A 17,576-nucleotide genomic window follows, 5' to 3' on the forward strand; every position below is an offset into this window, starting at 1 on the left:
CAGTCGAAGATAAAAGAACCGGGCACTCATATTTTTATTTCAAACTATATTATTATTGTCATAGACCAAATGAAGCGACGTCAAAAATTCATTATTTTTTATTTAAAAAATTAATTTTAATGATTTGGCTCATCAGTGTAGTGGATTAAAATAGCTTTTGGGATAGGGTTACTGTAATGGGAGCAGTGGTTATTCTTGGAAGGATGAAAGCAACATCCCATTTTTGTTTAATGTCATTTCTTACCGCTTGAACCACTGCTCAAAGGGATGTGACATGGGTTTTCGACGTGATGACGTGGTCTTTATGAGAGTAATGGAGGGCGTTAACATCCGCATAGGATAGTTTCACAAAGGGTATTGGCACTGGGAATGGGTCCTAGGATAACTCCTTGGGGTATCCCTGCATCTATGCATTACCTGGCTGACAGAACGGAGCCACTAATGGCTTGGAAGTACCTTTAGTTACGCATGAAAAATAATCAAATAAATTTTGGCTCAATGTTAGGTCGAGATACGGGTGTATATCAATAACAAAAATCCTACAATTGACACAATTATTTAAAGCACAGGGTTAACTATATCGATAATAGACGACGGTCACCAGTTTCAATGAGCAACAGTTGACCGACCGGTGAAATTACCCAGTTGCGTCATTTGAAAACGATTTTCCATCGCGCTAAGCCTGTTTAATTATTCAGTAATACGACCCCTCCGTCTATTTTTAATTACAAACTGTAACACCTGTCAGAATTAGGACATACATTCCGTCGTGTTGATGAAACATGTTAATCCGTCCAGCACTAGGATTTTTAAAAAGTTTCTTGGCCAATTTTTAGATAATAATTTATTAACAATCGACTTTTATTGGGCTTCATCCTTGTGTAATAAAAAAATGTCATATCTGTAAACTTTGGCACCCGTGGGGGAAGGTTACCAAAACCTTTCTATCACGATTATTGCTTAATTTACCACACCATAAAACATGGAGAATAACACAAAATTTGCTAACTTCTAATGTTTGGATCCAACATGCAAGCTAGTTACAGAACATATCAAAGGCCACATATCTCTGAAGTAATCCCAGAAATAAAACTGGAATTTTACACAGAGGAAGCGGCATGCTAATTCCAAATGAGCTCCGTCAGAACATGCTGGAGATAGAGATAGGGTTAAAGACAAAAGAGGCGGCCACAAGGCCTTCTGTACGTCGATCTGAATAGATCTGATGTGCTCCTGTATTTTTATAATTCTCTGTCCAGCTTCAGGTTGTTAACCAACCTTCACAACCTTCCCAGCGGATCCTAGTGTAGGATCTTGCTGCGGCTTTTCTTCTCTTAGTCGCAAGAATCTACACCCTCATAAAACCTGTTCCGCGGTCTCCTCTTCTTTCTGGCAATATTTGCACAGTGTTTCTTCTGTCTGTACTTCTATCATGGGCCTTCTTCGGCGGCAGTGCCCTTTCAGGAGTCCAACCAGAATCTTGGTTCTGCTGCGGTTACTTTCCAGTAATTCCTTTGTTGGACTTGCGAATGACCCTTCTATGAATCTTTTCGCATGCCTTGTGACAGGGGTGCACCAGTTTTTGGACTTATTTAGGATCCATTTATGGATATGTCTTTTTTTTGTGGCAAGGTACTAGGCTGCAGTAGGGTTCAGAATTCATATTGGCTCTTTTTTGGCCACTTTCTCATTGCCTCTTGGCCCGAAGGCCCAGGGACCCATGCTAGGGTCAGGTCATAGGTGTCACTGACTTCTGCCAGGGCTTTCATTTCAGCTGAATTCACTTAAGGTAACTTTCGTATCCTTGGGGAAAGGTCTCAAGCTGAGTCAAATGGTAGCTTTGTAATGAATAGTTCGAATAAAGAGACTTTTTATCACGAAGAATGTTTAATTTATCACACCATAAAACTGAAAGTGACCAACAAAAACAAAATAAGAAGAAGAAATTGTACAAAGTATTCATTTTTTTCTGAAAACTGAGATTTCCACGGTTTTTCACCTTTTCAGAGTTAATGATAATAATTTATTTTCAGACACAAATGGTGCTTATAAATAATAAAATTGAAATATTACTTCCTGGCTTGTAGAAATATTAATAAATAAATACCATGATATGTTCGATCGAGTGCTGGATAAAAAACTTTCAATGGTGCGCTTTTTCATTTTTCTTTTCTAAACCTTTTCCTGAGATTCTTTCACCTCTGAGACAGATCCTTATAAGAATTTAATATCTACGTTTCCATTCTTGTTGATTAAAACGTGAACGTGAAAAATCCTCCGGGTCAGAATTCATAAAATCGCTCTTTATTTGGACTGTAGAAGTAAATCCGAGGCGGTTAAAAAATATATAGCCAAAATATGGATTAAAATTTAATCAAACTGCGCAAGGCCCTTGGCTCACAGCGAGAGAAGAAACGGTGAAAATATCGTTTTCGACCGGTTTTTCTCCGATCCTGAAAATGAGAGATTTTTCCCATCTCTAGCGATGATCTATTCCTCATGAAAAGAGGGCGTTACATGGCGTCAAGACCGGATTCGCCATAACGCTTTTATTTATTGTAAACCAACATTAATCATCGTAGATTTTATAATTGACATTTTCAATTAAAACTAAATTAATTAAAACTAAAGCGTATAGGCCAATTAATTGTTTTTAAATTGATGTTTAAATCATTAATTATTGAAAAAAATTTAAAGTCAATGAAAAAATGGAGGAAATCTTTAACATAATGAAAGCAATTGAAAATATTATATGTAATATACAGATTGGTAGATATTACAAATGTGATCACTGACGTTTTTCATATCACACGGTCCCAGCCGTAGCACTAAAGCCAGCGTTCCACCCGGAGGACACGTGCTATGAGAATCCTGCCAATGCTCGCACTCAGTGAGAGGGATTATAGTACAAGGATGTCTCGAGGTCACCGTCTATTAAGGCGACGTGGCGAGTTCTTGGGGTGGGAATGTATAGAGAGGGCTTGAGCAGTAGGGTTAGGATGGATCAAGAAGTTGGTGTTACATTTTTGGAATCTCGAACGGGGGCGCTCTCCATCACTTACAAAAGCGTATACCTGACCATTGCCACGTACGGAGGAGCAGCTTGGGGAACAAAATTGCAAAGTAGGAGTAGAAGCATCCTCGAGCAGAGTCAAAAAATAGCGCTCCTGAGAACGACTAAAGCTTATAGGACAGCCCCTACTCACGCCCTCCAAGTCCTTGCTTCCGCTGCACCAGAAGACATTGTCCTCCACAGTAGAATTGCAATCCGGCAGCTAAGAGATGGAAAGGAGCCAACAATGGTAAATTTGGATGCGTCATATAGGGAAAGGCTACGAACTGCACCTAGAAAGCATATCCGGGAGATCCTTACAGTTTGGATAGGCAACTTGTGGCAGGAAAGATGGGACAGAAGCACCAAGGGAAGGTTAACCCACGAGTTTCTACCCAGAATTGAGGACCGAGCAAGAGCAAAGTGGTTTCAACCAGATTTCTGGATCACACAAATAATGACATGTCACGGAAATTTCAACGCTTACTTGCACCGATTCCGTAGAGCTAACCGTCCACTATGTCCCGACTGCGGAGTTGATGACAGCGTCTAACACAGACTATTCAACTGCCCCCTCCTTGAGAGTGTGAGGGAACCAGTAAAGCTCCTCTTCCGCGACACTTGCCAACCGACCCTCAACGAACTGGTTAAAGAAAAGAGGACGTTTGAGGTCCTCAAACCTGTTAGCCGAGCTATAGTGGATAAAGTACCTGATTAGTTTTTTCTTTCTTTCTTTTTTCTTCTTTTTCTTCCTAAGATAAGTAACTTGTTAGAACTTAGCGTTTCCCTGAACTTTTAATTCCGGGCTGGTTACTCCTTGTACCCATAATTGTTATTTATATATTAAAATATTGTATTTATTTATTAAAATATTGTATTTATTACAAAGTGTATTCAAAAGGATTAACCAGCAAGGGGGAGACCTATTAGATTAGATAAATTAATAATAAGAAAAAAATTTCCCTTCTTCCTTTGGTCTTCCCTTTCAGGGCAAGGTCGAAGGAAGACGTTAAGCACAATAAGATCCCTACTGGCATCCCATTTGAATTAGTTTAGTTGCCGTGGTCCGCCGGTATGGGGTCTCCCTTAGGTACGGAGGGGAGGTGGATAGGGAGAAAAAAAAGAATCTCGAACGGATCAGTTCGTTGACAAAAGAAATGTTGAGGTCGTTGTGAATAGTAGGGTTAGAGACGAACTAAACGGTTTGAAGATTTGTTTGAGGACTTTTGATTGGGAATTTTGAATGCGTTGGATGTTGGCTAGTCAGAACCCCACAGTTCTACCCCTTATGTCCAACGTGGTCGCAGTAAATTCTTGTATAACGTTAGTTGAGCCTTAACTATCAGGAGGGATTTTGGTCCTAGGAGTCTTCGTACTTGTCCATGTCTTTTGGTCAACTGTTGTCATTTAAGTCATGTGGGGGATTCCACGTCGGTCTGCTGTCTAGGTATAGACCTAGGTATTTGTCTTGAGTGGAAGTCGGTGTCTCTTTGTTGCTGATGTACAGTAGAGGGCAAGATTATTTATTTAATGTGAATGTGCACTGAGTAAATTTTCCTTCATTCAGTCTTGTCCTCCACGTTTTGCACCGGTCTAAGATAGGCGGTCTTGGATATTGGGTAGAATTCGAGTTCGAAGACAAAATTGCGGTATCGTCACTGCTCATTTTATCAACACAAATTAAAACAACGTAGAATCGCTCATTAAAAAAGGGAAACCCCTTCGTGCCTTTATTGTTTTACGCGAATTGCCCAGAAACGTAACACATAACTTAAGCCGGGAACACACTCGATGCAACGCTATGCGACGCTAGCCGATGCTACCCTACGCAAATCCAAAGTCGAATTTTCCATAAGACTGTATTATCCCGTGCACATCTGCCCGATGCTCTGCAACGCTACCCTACTCTACGCTATGCTATTCCCACTCCCCAGATTTTCGTCGGGTAGCATCGAGTACAGTCAAAGACGAAAGAACCGGATACTCATATTTTTATTTCAAACCACATGTATTATTGTCGTTATATTAATTACAAGAAACTGATTTTAGTATAAACCAAATTAACAGAGATCAAAAATTCATTAGTTTACATTAAAAAAAAATTATTTTTAATGGTTTGGTAGAACATTGATCAAAACACCGGAATACCATTTTTTTGAAATAATGAATTTAACTAAAATTTACTACACGGTTTTGCTCATAAAATTTAACTAACAATTTATTTCATGGTTTTTCTCATAAAGTTTAACTAACAATTTATTACATGGTTGTGCTCATCAAATTTAAGTAACTATTTATTACATGGTTGTGCCCATCAAATTTAACTAACAATTTATTACATGGTTGTGCCCATCAAATTTAACTAACAATTTATTACATAGTTGTGCTCATCAAATTTAACTAACAATTTATTACATGGTTGTGCCCATCAAATTAACTAACTATTTATTACATGGTTGTGCCCATCAAATTTAACTAACAATTTATTACATTGTTGTGCCCATCAAACTTAACTAACAATTTATTACATGGTTGTGCCCATCAAATTTAATTAACAATTTATTACATGGTTGTGCCCATCAAATTTAACTAACTATTTATTACATGGTTTTGCTCAAAATAATGCATTAAGAACGCAAGAGGCATTGCGATTGCGATACTGATTATTGTGATATACGCTGTGTGACTGTACGTGGCGTGCGTTTGCCGTCGCATAGATGTGCAAACCCTACCAAAACGTGGCAAGTCGTCGTGTTACTCTCTATCTCTCTACTCATTTTACTTAGTTCCGATTCGTATTACCCAACCTAGAGGTTCTGGGTTCTAATATCAAGCACTGCCAATTGAATTTTAATTCATGATAATTTTTAAAAGGTGGTTTCACTCTTTACCAATGACACCCGACATTAATCCGCCATGTATGACAAGAAATTACTCATTTTACTCCACCCACAGAAAAATTTACTTACTTAATAAACTTAATACTTTCGAATAAACAATACTCACACGAAATGTTGACGGTCGAAAGGGTCTTGTTGTAGGGTTATGTCAGCATCGGTTGAATACAACAGTTGGGCCAGGGCTTTCAAAGCTCCCAGTACAAGCTGGGCCCTTGTCCCATCTTCGAGCGTCCAGTCCAAAACTAGTGTCGGGCTGTCGTCGTTACACTCGGTGCACTGTAACACACAGAAATATGCTTGTGACAACATCTCATGTATTAAATATTAAAGAAAATAAATTGCCTTAAACGGATGGATAAGAAAGTTTAATATCTTGGGTTAGGGCTCATGCAGGTTTAACATACGACGACAAAGTGGATCAATTGGCCAAAGAAAGCTGCTTTAAAAGGTAAAAGTTCGTATTTTACCCTTCACTGTACTGAACCCATTCATCTTAGACACGGTACTTGCTGGCTTAAGAGCGCATAAGTAAACAAAAAATGTCCAAAATAATTTGGAAATCGTGAGGTGCGGTCTGGTGTGAAGTAGGTTTTAGAAGAACATTTTCTTTATCGTGCCAATGTTCCGACCTTTAGTGAGATCATCTTCAGACCTCAAAGTGTTTGTTTACTGTGTAGATGTGTCATTCTTGTGAGTCGTGTTGAGAGTCACCATTCTAAAACCTACGTCACACCAGACCGCACCTCACGGTCTCCAAATAGTCATCGGCTAACGGTCACTAAACACCACACAAATGCCAAGATGTTAATCCATATTATTTGTATCGAGTGTCTATTCAAAATAAAAATAACTGATTCAAATAGATGTGACTACTGCTCCGAAATATATAATCTTTTCCATATTTAATATCTGGCTCTCCAACTAAGTTACAAAACTAGTTTGAGTCCAAACAATTTGCAAGTTTATTGACAGATATTAAATAAAAATGGTACTTGGTTTGGTAGCCATATTAGCGTTGGTTATTTAGGAAAAAAGACAGTAAGACTTTCTTCAATTATTTTATAAAACAGTTTTAACTAATTATCAAACAGATAGCAACTATATAACGCTTTAACTGCGGATGAGTAAGTAGTTGCAGGAGGCTTATGACGCCATGTTGACGACGTGGTCAGTAGTTCCACGAGGCATCATTAGTCAGTAGTTTCTCAAGCCATATTAGCGTCATGAGTCTGTAGTTCCACCAGGCGAATAAATGAGCAGTTTGCTTTTGAAACTTAGACTTTGTCCCCATTGATTAATTTTTTCTTAAAAATCCAAAGACAACAGTTTTAGAGACATTTTTTGACAAGGTCCCCGTCAGGCCTGTGGTCTCCAGGAAGAGCTGTACATTGCTGTATAGTCCTATGAAGCTATGAAGGAGTCTATTAACGAGGGTAGAATGCAGTTGAACAGACCAAAAAAGAACAGTCATAATAATTAATCTTTTTTTATGTAAGGTTTTTGGTTGAAATGAAAAACCTAGTGCCACGAGCGGGATTCGAACCCACGACCTTTGGCTAAATACGCCGCTGCTCTACCACTTGATCTATCGTGACTTGGGACTTCGGAAATCACGATAGCTCAAGAGGTTAGAGCAGCGGCGTATTTAGCCGAAGGTCGTGGGTTCGAATCCCGCTCGTGGCACTAGGTTTTCCATTTCAACCAAAAACCTTACATAAAAAAGATGAATTAAGGGAAAGAAGTAGTTTGGTCAATAGACCACTAAATATAATGGATATGATAGTCATAATATTAATCCATGAGACACCTCACAACACTAGGAAAGGATCTCCCTTCAACGTCTCCCTTGTAAAATGAACAAAAAAGTTAACCTTTATATAAATTACGTAATAGTTTATATACCTGATCAAGCGGATTTGGACTATCTTCAATAAAACTTGAAGTTTTATTCGAAAGTTTGTAAAGTGTTATTTACTCATTGCCTCTCCTCATTTTCCGCCTAGAATAGTTCAGTAAAATTTAAGACCACTATAAATCAAGTATCGTTGTTTAAATTGCAAGGCGGCTGTGACCCCTTTATCCACTCAGTTGGTATTATGTACGTCATTTGTTGTCATTTGCCGGATTTTCCTATGCAATAAAAAAACACGCCTTGCCCCGTTCGAGTAACGAGTGGCACACTGTCGCCGAATAAAAACACGGCAATTTTCCTCTAGCCTTGCCTCGTGAGACGTGCCTTGTTAAAATTCAAATGAGATTGGCGGAAAGCTCGTTGTTCGACTTGGGATACATTTGCCCAATTTGACAATTTGCACGTAACATGGGAATCCGTTATCATTAACCCAGAACGGAAAAAACAATAAGTTGTTTGTTTTCATTAAAAAAAAACGTAATCGATCGTTATCCTGCTTTCTGTAACGCACGCTGGGTAGGTTTTTATACATTTTTACAATAAATTGTAAATGGAAAACATCTTTTTCGGGCACTCAAAGTGAAAACTAGGCTAGGAGAGAATTGGCGGGCTCTTAGGATATCAAAGTGTAGAAAGGGCTAGGGCAGTATGGGTAGGATATTTGGTGAAGTATGGATGGAAGTGTTGAAAACGAGGAAGGATCAGCTCGTTGACATAAGGAACGTTGAGATTATTATAGATAGTGAGGTTAGTGACGTAGTAAGCTAGGATAAATAAGGTGAGAACCTTTGATTGGAAGGATGCGATGGTTATTGTATGGCTTGGGGTAAGTACTCAGTTCAACTCAGTGCACCTGGAGGACACATGTTTTGACAAACCAGTCATTGGTGTCATTCAGTAAGAGGTATCATGGGTCTCGAAGCTCTATTAGTTTTGGCTGGAAAACTGTAGGCAGGGCTAAGGGAGTATGGTTATGATGGTCATGTGATATCTGTGGTGGTGTTGGAATAAGGACACATCAAATTTTTTCACAAAATGAATGTTGTGGAACGTGAGTTTAGTGAGGTCATAAGGAATTTGGGGAATTTTTTTAGAAGTTGTGATTGATGGGGTGCGCTGTTTTTTGTTGATGTTTAGACGAAGCCCACGGTTCCCACATGTATGTTGGAGGACACATATTTTGACAAACCAGTCAATGAAACCACTCACTGAAATATATGACTAAGTAGAGGGTATCATCGTTTTGGATGGAAAAGTGTACAGAGGGCTTGGGCAGTATGTATAGGGTGGATCAAGAGAGTGAAAGTTTGGGTGGCGAAAAAGTATGAATGCGTTGACATAAGGAATATTGGAGTTATTGCGGAATGTGGAAAGTAAGGGGCTTGTAAATTCTCCAGAGAACTTCTGATTGAAAGTATGCCCTGGCAATTGGATGGTTTAGAGGAGTAGTCCGCAGTTCAATTCCGTACGTCCAAAGAGGTTACACTTTGACCAGCCCTACAGGTGAAGATTACGTGTTACGAGAAATCAGCCAATGGTGCCTCTCATTGAAAAGTATTACGAGGCTAGGAGATCTCAAGAAAGAATGGGTACTTAGGCAATGTGGTTAGGGTGGATCGTGAGTTATGTGTAGAGGTGTTGGAAGCGACGAATCAGGTCGTTGGCATAAGACATGGTGAGGTTATTGTCGATAGGGAGGTTAGAGACCTTGGATGGCTTGGGGGATGTACAATAGAGAACACAAGTTATTAAAAACCCGGCAATCGTGCCATTCAATGAGAGGTATTACCTGCCTAGGATGTCTCGAGGAAGTGGAGGTTCTATCAAATAGGTCGCTTTTCTCCACTACACCTGGAGGACATAGTTAACGACTAACCAGTCAATGGTGTCACCCAATGAGAGGGATCACCATGTAGGTATAGAAAAGTGTAAAAAGGGCTTGGGCAGTATGGTTAGGGAGGATTGGAGTGTGAAAACTTTGGGCACAAGAACCCATCAGTTAGTTGACTCCGCAAATGGTGCCTTTCAATGAGATATAGGTGAGGTAGGTCTCGTCGCCATCGTCGTTTATGGCGGTTGATGAGATGGGAAAGTGCTGAAAGGTCTTGAGCAGTAGTAGGTTTGTTAAATTACAGGTTAGGAGAAAAATCCATGGTAGTAGTGATGATGATGAGATGTGTAAGATAATAAATAGTATACTTTAACAGGATGGGGCCCGGAATTCTCCGATTTAGGACGTCGGCTTGTTCTAATTGTCCAAGTGTTATGCTAAGTTGTGATCACATAAGTCTTGAAGGTTTGCGTGGGTCTACTTTCGCGGTGAGGTCATAAATAACGGACTTGAGTGGAAGTCAGTATATCTTTGTGGTGGATGTGGAGAGCAGGACCGTTTCGTTGTAATTCATTCAGTCTAATCCTTCATTGCTTGCATTTAAATAAGCAATGTGTTCTTGGATGTTACAGGTTGTTTGGATTGCACGTTAGAAAATAAATCGTAGGTTGGTAGTGATGATGTTGGGATGTGTAAAAAAAAGTCAGTAGTATATGTAAAACGATGAGGCCGAGAATGCTCTCTTGTAGAATGTCAGCTTGCGGTTTAATATTTGATTACTCGATGCCTCATCTTGCTTTTAAGTAGCCGTCTTAGTTAATAAGATTTCAGGACAATTAACTAAGTCACTCACAAGGCTGGAACACATCCAAGCAAAACTATTTGTTCTCTAGGCTCTAGGCTTTATTTGAAAAGGAATCTTTTGGACACAACTGGACATACTTGCAGGTTGAGCTTCAGGAATGAGAATTACGACGGAATTGAGGGGCTACGGAAGCTGAGTTAATGATAAGCGATACCGATAATATTTTAATTATCCCATAAAGATCAAATTATCAGGTTGGAAAAAATATAGTTAGTTAAATGCTGTATAATTTTGTTCATCATTGCCTCTTTAAATGAATATTATATTATATTTTGTCGCTAATACTGCCAAGTTTTCCGACGGGTTATTGACCTAATGAGTGTATTTAGGATGAGAGTTATGTTCCAGGCATCTCGCTTAAATAGCTTCACCTCACCTTCCGACTCAGGGTTAAACAAAATTAAATGATCCCGTCTCACGAAACTTTATAATATTAAAATACAAATTGGTTTTTAGGAGATTGGATTAGCGAGAATAATTTGAAACTTGGTAGTGAATGAAAAAGCAAGCGATTATGGCCTGTACAAGAGATATTTTTGATAACTTTTGTCAAGGTATAACAAGAGGATCGTGGAGCAACATAAAAAACAAGTTTTATAATAGTTTTTCATTTATTATAAAACTAATCAAATATTAAAAACTAAATTTGTTACCAGTCTATTTAAAAGTGACTAATTGTGAAATTAAAAAATAATATTATAGCGGATATTGTTTTAAAATAAATCCTACATGATTTTTGATGTCATTTGGTTTGTATCAAGAAAGAAGAGGTAAACCAAATTAAGAAAACATGATAAAATTTTTTTATTGTAAGTATGCTTTAATTTTGTATGCGTTGTTTTTATTTATTTTTTTAATGAGGGTTCGCAACAGCAGAGGTCATATAAACCATCAGAGTGCCGGTGTTTTTGAAAGAAAAAGCCTTATTGTAAATATGTCGGTTTCGAACGTTGCGGCCATCGACGCCCCTGTAGGCGTTATTATAATCTTTTTGACTACGCAGTAGCATCATCTTCTGACCAGTTACTCCGGGTGATCTGAAGAGAAATAACGTCCACTTACAGGACGACGATCCGGGTTATTGGCGAAAAACATACAATCTACAAAAGCTACAGCAACCAAATTGGACGGTACAACCTTGATTTCATTGTCTTAGGTATAATTACGTGCAAGAACACTGGGGAAGCAGAAAGAAGTGTATTACTTTTGGTCAATCACATCAAGACCCAATTTGCACTCACTGCTCAGGAAATCGTAAGTCGATTGACAGTTCGTGCCCCATACATAAATGATTGGTGGAGGAAATGAAAACCGGAGCTCAGTCCTACACTCTACACTCACATATTGTTACCTCTAATAAGTTCAACTTATTACAGAATTTGGATGAATTCCCGGAAGTCCCTTTTCCAAGGAAAACTTATAGTTTGGAAAATTTATAAGTTTGGAAAACCTAAACATATAATTTTGTAGGTGTTCGATTATAACTTTCCGACGACATAGCAGCACCGTCCTCTGACCAGTTGCTCCGGATGATCTGAAGAGACATAACATCATTTATAAAACGACAATCCGGGTTATTGGAGAAAAACATACAATCTACAAACGCTACTGCAACCAGTTTGGACGGTCGAACCTCTAATATCCGTTACCTCTAATAAGTTCAACTTATTACAGAAGTTGGATGAATTCCCAGAAGTCCCTTTTCCAAGGAAAACTTATAGTTTGAAAAACCTAAGCATTTAATTTTGTTGGTGTTCGATTATAATCTTTCCGACGACACAGCAGTACCACCTTCTGACCATGACCATACAGTTACACGGAAAGAACTAAAGAGACATGACAACATCCACTTGTAGGACGACAATCCAGGTTATGGACGAAATATTTACAATCTAAAAAACGCTACAGCAATCAATTTGAGCGGTCCGAACTCTAATATCCGTGGACACCTTTATTTCATCAAAGACTGGTGTAAAAAGTGCATGACTGGACTGAATGAGGAAATATGTACTCATTGTATACTGAAAAACAGTCCTGCCTGCTTACTGTACATCAACCGATTTCCATACCTACTTCCACTTTAGTCAATGGATTGGACTATATATACAGTACAATACTATGTACATAAGACAATAAGACAATAGGAAATTAGGGATAAAAGAGGCGGCCACAAGACCTTCTGCACCTTGAACTGAGTACATGATTTGTGCCCTTCCATTTTTTATAACACACTGGCTAGCCTTGGGTTGTTAACCTCCATATCCTTGCCAGTGTCCGTGTAGGATCTTGCAGCTTTTCCTTTCCTTGTTGCAAGAATCTGTATCCCCAAAACGTGTTCTGCGGTCTTCTTTTATTCCTGGCAGTATCTAACAGTATTTCTTCTATCTGTACTTTTATCCTTTGTGCCTTCTTAGGCGGTAGCGCCCTGCCTGAAGTCCAACCAAAAACCTGGTTCTGTTACGGTCAAATTCTAGTAATGCTTTTCTTTCTCGCTGGTGGCCCTTCTTTACATCATGCCTGGAATATTGTTCCGCAAGGCTTTAGACTCATTAGTGATCCATTTTCGGATGTATCCTTTTTTTGTGGCATAATAGGACACTAGGACAATACCTAAGCAGGCTTGGCATCCTCACACGACTTATCAGATAGCATAACAGACGACTTGGAGAACTAGAAAGACATTTAATACTGCAATCTGTTTTGACACATTGTTCCTCCTTAAGGGATTTATTTTTTTAAGAGTTTTAAGAGTAATTCGTTCAGTTTTCATTTTTTTCAACAGAAATTAATCATTAATAAAAGTCGTTTGATCTTAGCAAACTTTATTTTCGTTCTAGGTTTTCAAATTAATAAAAATATGTTTATATCTACATAATTTAATTGGCAAGGTAAAAATGTATATATTCCTCACTTTTTGAAGGGGTTAATGGAGAAATATAAAAAAATTAAATGTAAATGAATGGCGTGTAATCAGTTCGGGTGAAGTCTTTAGAATTCGTTACATTCAGGGAGCAGAAGTAGTATAGGGCACGTCCATTTAAGCCTTTTCATCTGGGGTGGTGAGAATTTATCGTTTTGGGAAGATAATCACTTTCCAATTCCTGCCAACTCTTTTCCACGCCAATCAAATCAGTTAACAGTTTAGAAAATTCTTTCCCCCCCGGTCAAAGAATTTACCTCCGCCGAATCAAGCCGAAATTTACAGTAAAGCTGTTATTACCTAATTGTTTCTTTAATGAGGCTCATTCTTTCGAATCCTTTCAATTTGTCCGTTAATAATATTCTTACTGAATGATGGGATTCCTTTAACATTTTACGCCTACGCCTAAACTGCTAATCAATCAAGTAATATTTTCAGTAATTTGAGAGTAATTCTAGTAAACTAACCTTTAACCTTTCTTCCCCAACGTAGTCTCAGGGCGTCACCAAATTTGCTGAAGCTTCACTAATCCATGAGGTTAAGGACGGGTGCATTGTTTTTCTTTTAATCTCGCTTTTTCTTTCTTAATCTTTCTTTCATCCCCTGGATTGGTAAACTTTCCATCTTGGAATGTTCTACATCCACCATGGTTCTTAACATTTTGCATCGATTGTTATATTTGCCAAACATAAAATTTTTCATACCCAGTTTATAACTTAACCACTTCTTGCCCAAAGTTGCTCCAGAGCAATGCTAAATTTACCAATTTTGGTTTAAGGTAATTCCATGAGTTTAGTGCGGGCGCAATGTTGTTCCTGCCCTTGTATTGGCAACACTGATTCATTTGGCGCCAATCTAAACTCTCTATCACTAAACGTACGGCATTTCTCGCTTACATTGTAACCAAATTGCTATTGTTCGTCTTGCTCGAAAACAAGAGTGAGCCATAAAATTTTAAATGAAGATTAATAGTGTATTAGTGATTTTATATTATATTCATTCATTTTTTTATTAATAAGATAAGTTAAAACGACAAAATAAATCGCATACCTTGTTTACTGGTAAGCTAAGATAGATGTTATGATTTTCTTTTTGCTTATAACGTTAGGTACAAAAATGGTCATATAAAGCATTAACATTCCAAACATTAAAAAAGTCGTTTGGAAGGCTAAAAATGCGAGGAAAACTGGATTTGGTTCATTTCCACAAAAACTTGTACCCAAGAATTTTGGAAGGTGCAAAAAACGAATATGAACTTTGTTTATTGCTAAAAAAAATTTAAACAATTCTTCCACATCATTCACTATATATACACACATATTCTATTGGAAAAAATAGTTAAACCATATTTTTTGCCAGAAACGAATTTGATATTCGCTAGTTGCATCTTCCCCTTGTCAGATTTTCCGGGGTTTGAAAGTGAAAAGGGATCTCTCTTCATTCCTTATGATAAGGTGTCACCCTCCCTAATAGCATGCACACAATAGCCTTGTGATATCAGATTTTTCATCTTAGGAGTTTAATCATAAATCATATTCAATTTAATTAATCTCACATGTGTCTCATATGTATTCGTTTCAGTAGAGAGAAAGCAGTCTTAATTGAACGTTGTAAATTAAAATGCGATCAGATACGGCTAGATCTTTTCGTTTTGTTCTTTTTTTTCCCCACTATGATAGTGAAATAAGAGGATCGTGAAATAAAAGGAAATAAGAATGTTCTCAAAATAGAAATTTCAACGCGTACCTACGGGTAGAAAGTGTACTCCAGCACTTAAGCTCTCAAGGGTTATTTCACCAATCGATTCGGCTTGATGGACGCAATAAGCTGGCCAAAGTCTGTTGTTCAGGTTGAATCAATGCAAAGACATAGTTAGGGTTGGTTATGGATCACGAATTTACCATTATCGTAGTGAGCCAGGCCTTCCTTTGTTCGCGAGATTATCGCTGTTCTATTATTCTGACACTCGTTCAACCCCCGACTATTCACGAGTCGTTTAATTGAACCTGGATTATCAACAACACTGTAATATTTAATCCATTTACGTTTAGTGGTCTAATTGACCAAATTACTTCTTTCAATTAATTATTCTTTTTTATGTAAGGTCTTGGTTGAGATAGAAAAGCCAGTGTCACGAGCGGGATTCGAACCCACGAACTTCGGCTGAAAATGGCAAAAAAGAGGGAAATTTCGAACGGTTGTAAGTTGAAATGGAGGTTTTTTTTTTTTTTTTTTTTTGCGTTATGAACTATGCATATTAGCCATGTGACAATTCATATATGTGTGATCAAATTGGGGGGGGGGGGGTTATTGTGAAAAAAGGGCCAGAGGCGACGATGGGAATCGAACCCACGACCGCGGCGTGAGAGTCTCTCATGCTAACCACTCGGCTACCGCGGTCCGCTGTGTGTCCGAGGGGTCGAAGTCACGATAGCTCAAGTGGTAGAGCAGCGGCGTATTTAGCCGAAGGTCGTGGGTTCGAATCCCGCTCGTGGTACTGACTTTTCTATCTCAACCAAGACCTTACATAAAAAGAATAATTAATTGAAAGAACTAACTTGGTCAATTGAGCACTACAACGTAAATTGCTTATGTTCATTCTTTCCCTTCGCGAATAGGGTAACTTAGTGTCTTTTTTCGTGCTTATACAAAAAAACCAATTAAAATATTGATAAGATGTTTTTCCTAAATTGAGTAACTTTTGAATAAACTAGGAACGGCATGTTGGTCACTGTCTGGTAAATAATTATCATTTACCTGACCGTGGAAAATATTTGTAAAATTTATCATTCATTTTTCTTTAAATTTATCTCAGATGAAAACAGAACAGTCATATCTAATGATCGTTTGAACTTGGCAATTCTCACACAAAAAACGGAAGTACATAGAAATTTTTTATAAAAAGTGAACAAATAAACGATGCAACCGATTGAAGAAAAACTACAGAAATAATCAATTTACATGTCAGACTTTTTGTAGTTGGGTCAAAAATTGAACTGATTTGTAAACAAGAGGTCGACGAGTGACCGAAATGACCTACTATTCTACTTTCTCGTTTAGTTGGTGTCCGAGGGATCGAAGTCACGATAGCTCAAGTGGTAGAGCAGCGGCGTATTTAGCCGAAGGTCGTGGGTTCGAATCCCGCTCGTGGCACTGACTTTTTTATCTCAACCAAGACCTTACATAAAAAGAATAATTAATTGACAGAATGTACATAAGCTTTGGCCGATAGTGTCCATTCAAATGCCCGTATCCAGGTATGTAAAAAGTCCATACAAAATTATTTAAATCTCTGAATGGCAGAGTTCCTCGGAAATAGTCCTTTATAAACTAAGCTAATCGACAGAAGGCAACATGAATGCAGATGGGTATATTAATAAATTGTGTTACAATTTGAAATCAAGTGCAAATAAAATGGGGATCTGGGACAGGTTTGTTTCATAACAAGACAATGTTCCCAAACATAGTGCATATAAAACAAAAGAGTGGTTGATATTTATTGCTAAACAGCTCCATAAACCTCCACAGCCGCCCAACTTAAAAGTAATTGAGAATTTATGGCACCATGTAGACCAAAAAGCAAGAAAACACAAAATATTAGGGAGAGAACAATTCACAAATCTGTTAACAGAAGAATGGGAAAAAATTGACCTGTAATTAATTAAAAACCTAGTTTAATCTCTAATCAATAGATAACTCACTATGTGCAATTATAGAGGCAAAAGGACTTTCATAAAAGGAAGATTAAAAGCATTTAAAGAAAGTTCATATTTTTTTAAATCTAAAATTTTCTAGCATTGTATAAATTCATTTTTTTCACATCCCACATGTATTTGTAAAATTTAAACAATGTTTATAAATAACAGGCCCTGCAGATGACCTCAATAAAGCTCGAAACGTGGCACGATAAAAAAAAGTTTTTCTAAAACGTACGTCATACCAGACCGCATCTCACGATCTTCAAATAATCATTAATTAACGGTCACTAAACAGCATGCATAATGGATTATGCGGAAATATTAACACGGTTAATTCGATGCCCGATGTTATTAGCATCTCCCCACATTTATATTTTATTTTTATAAATGGCTCAAAA

At 37.9% G+C, this 17,576-nt stretch overlaps 1 protein-coding gene across 1 annotated transcript in view; it reads right to left on the bottom strand.

Moving 5' to 3' along the window:
• The window catches only part of LOC106663391 (head-specific guanylate cyclase), a 199,626-nt gene that overhangs the window by 23,184 nt on the left and 158,866 nt on the right, over positions 1-17,576 (bottom strand). Inside the window, exon 6 of the mRNA XM_024229455.1 lies at positions 6,059-6,228. Coding sequence (XP_024085223.1) covers positions 6,059-6,228 — 170 coding nt within the window. The remainder of the gene's footprint in view (positions 1-6,058; positions 6,229-17,576) is intronic.

Source organism: Cimex lectularius, unplaced genomic scaffold (genome assembly GCF_000648675.2).
Source record: "Cimex lectularius strain Harlan isolate CLEC.00 unplaced genomic scaffold, Clec_2.1 scaffold372, whole genome shotgun sequence".
Taxonomy (NCBI): Eukaryota; Metazoa; Arthropoda; class Insecta; order Hemiptera; family Cimicidae; genus Cimex; species Cimex lectularius.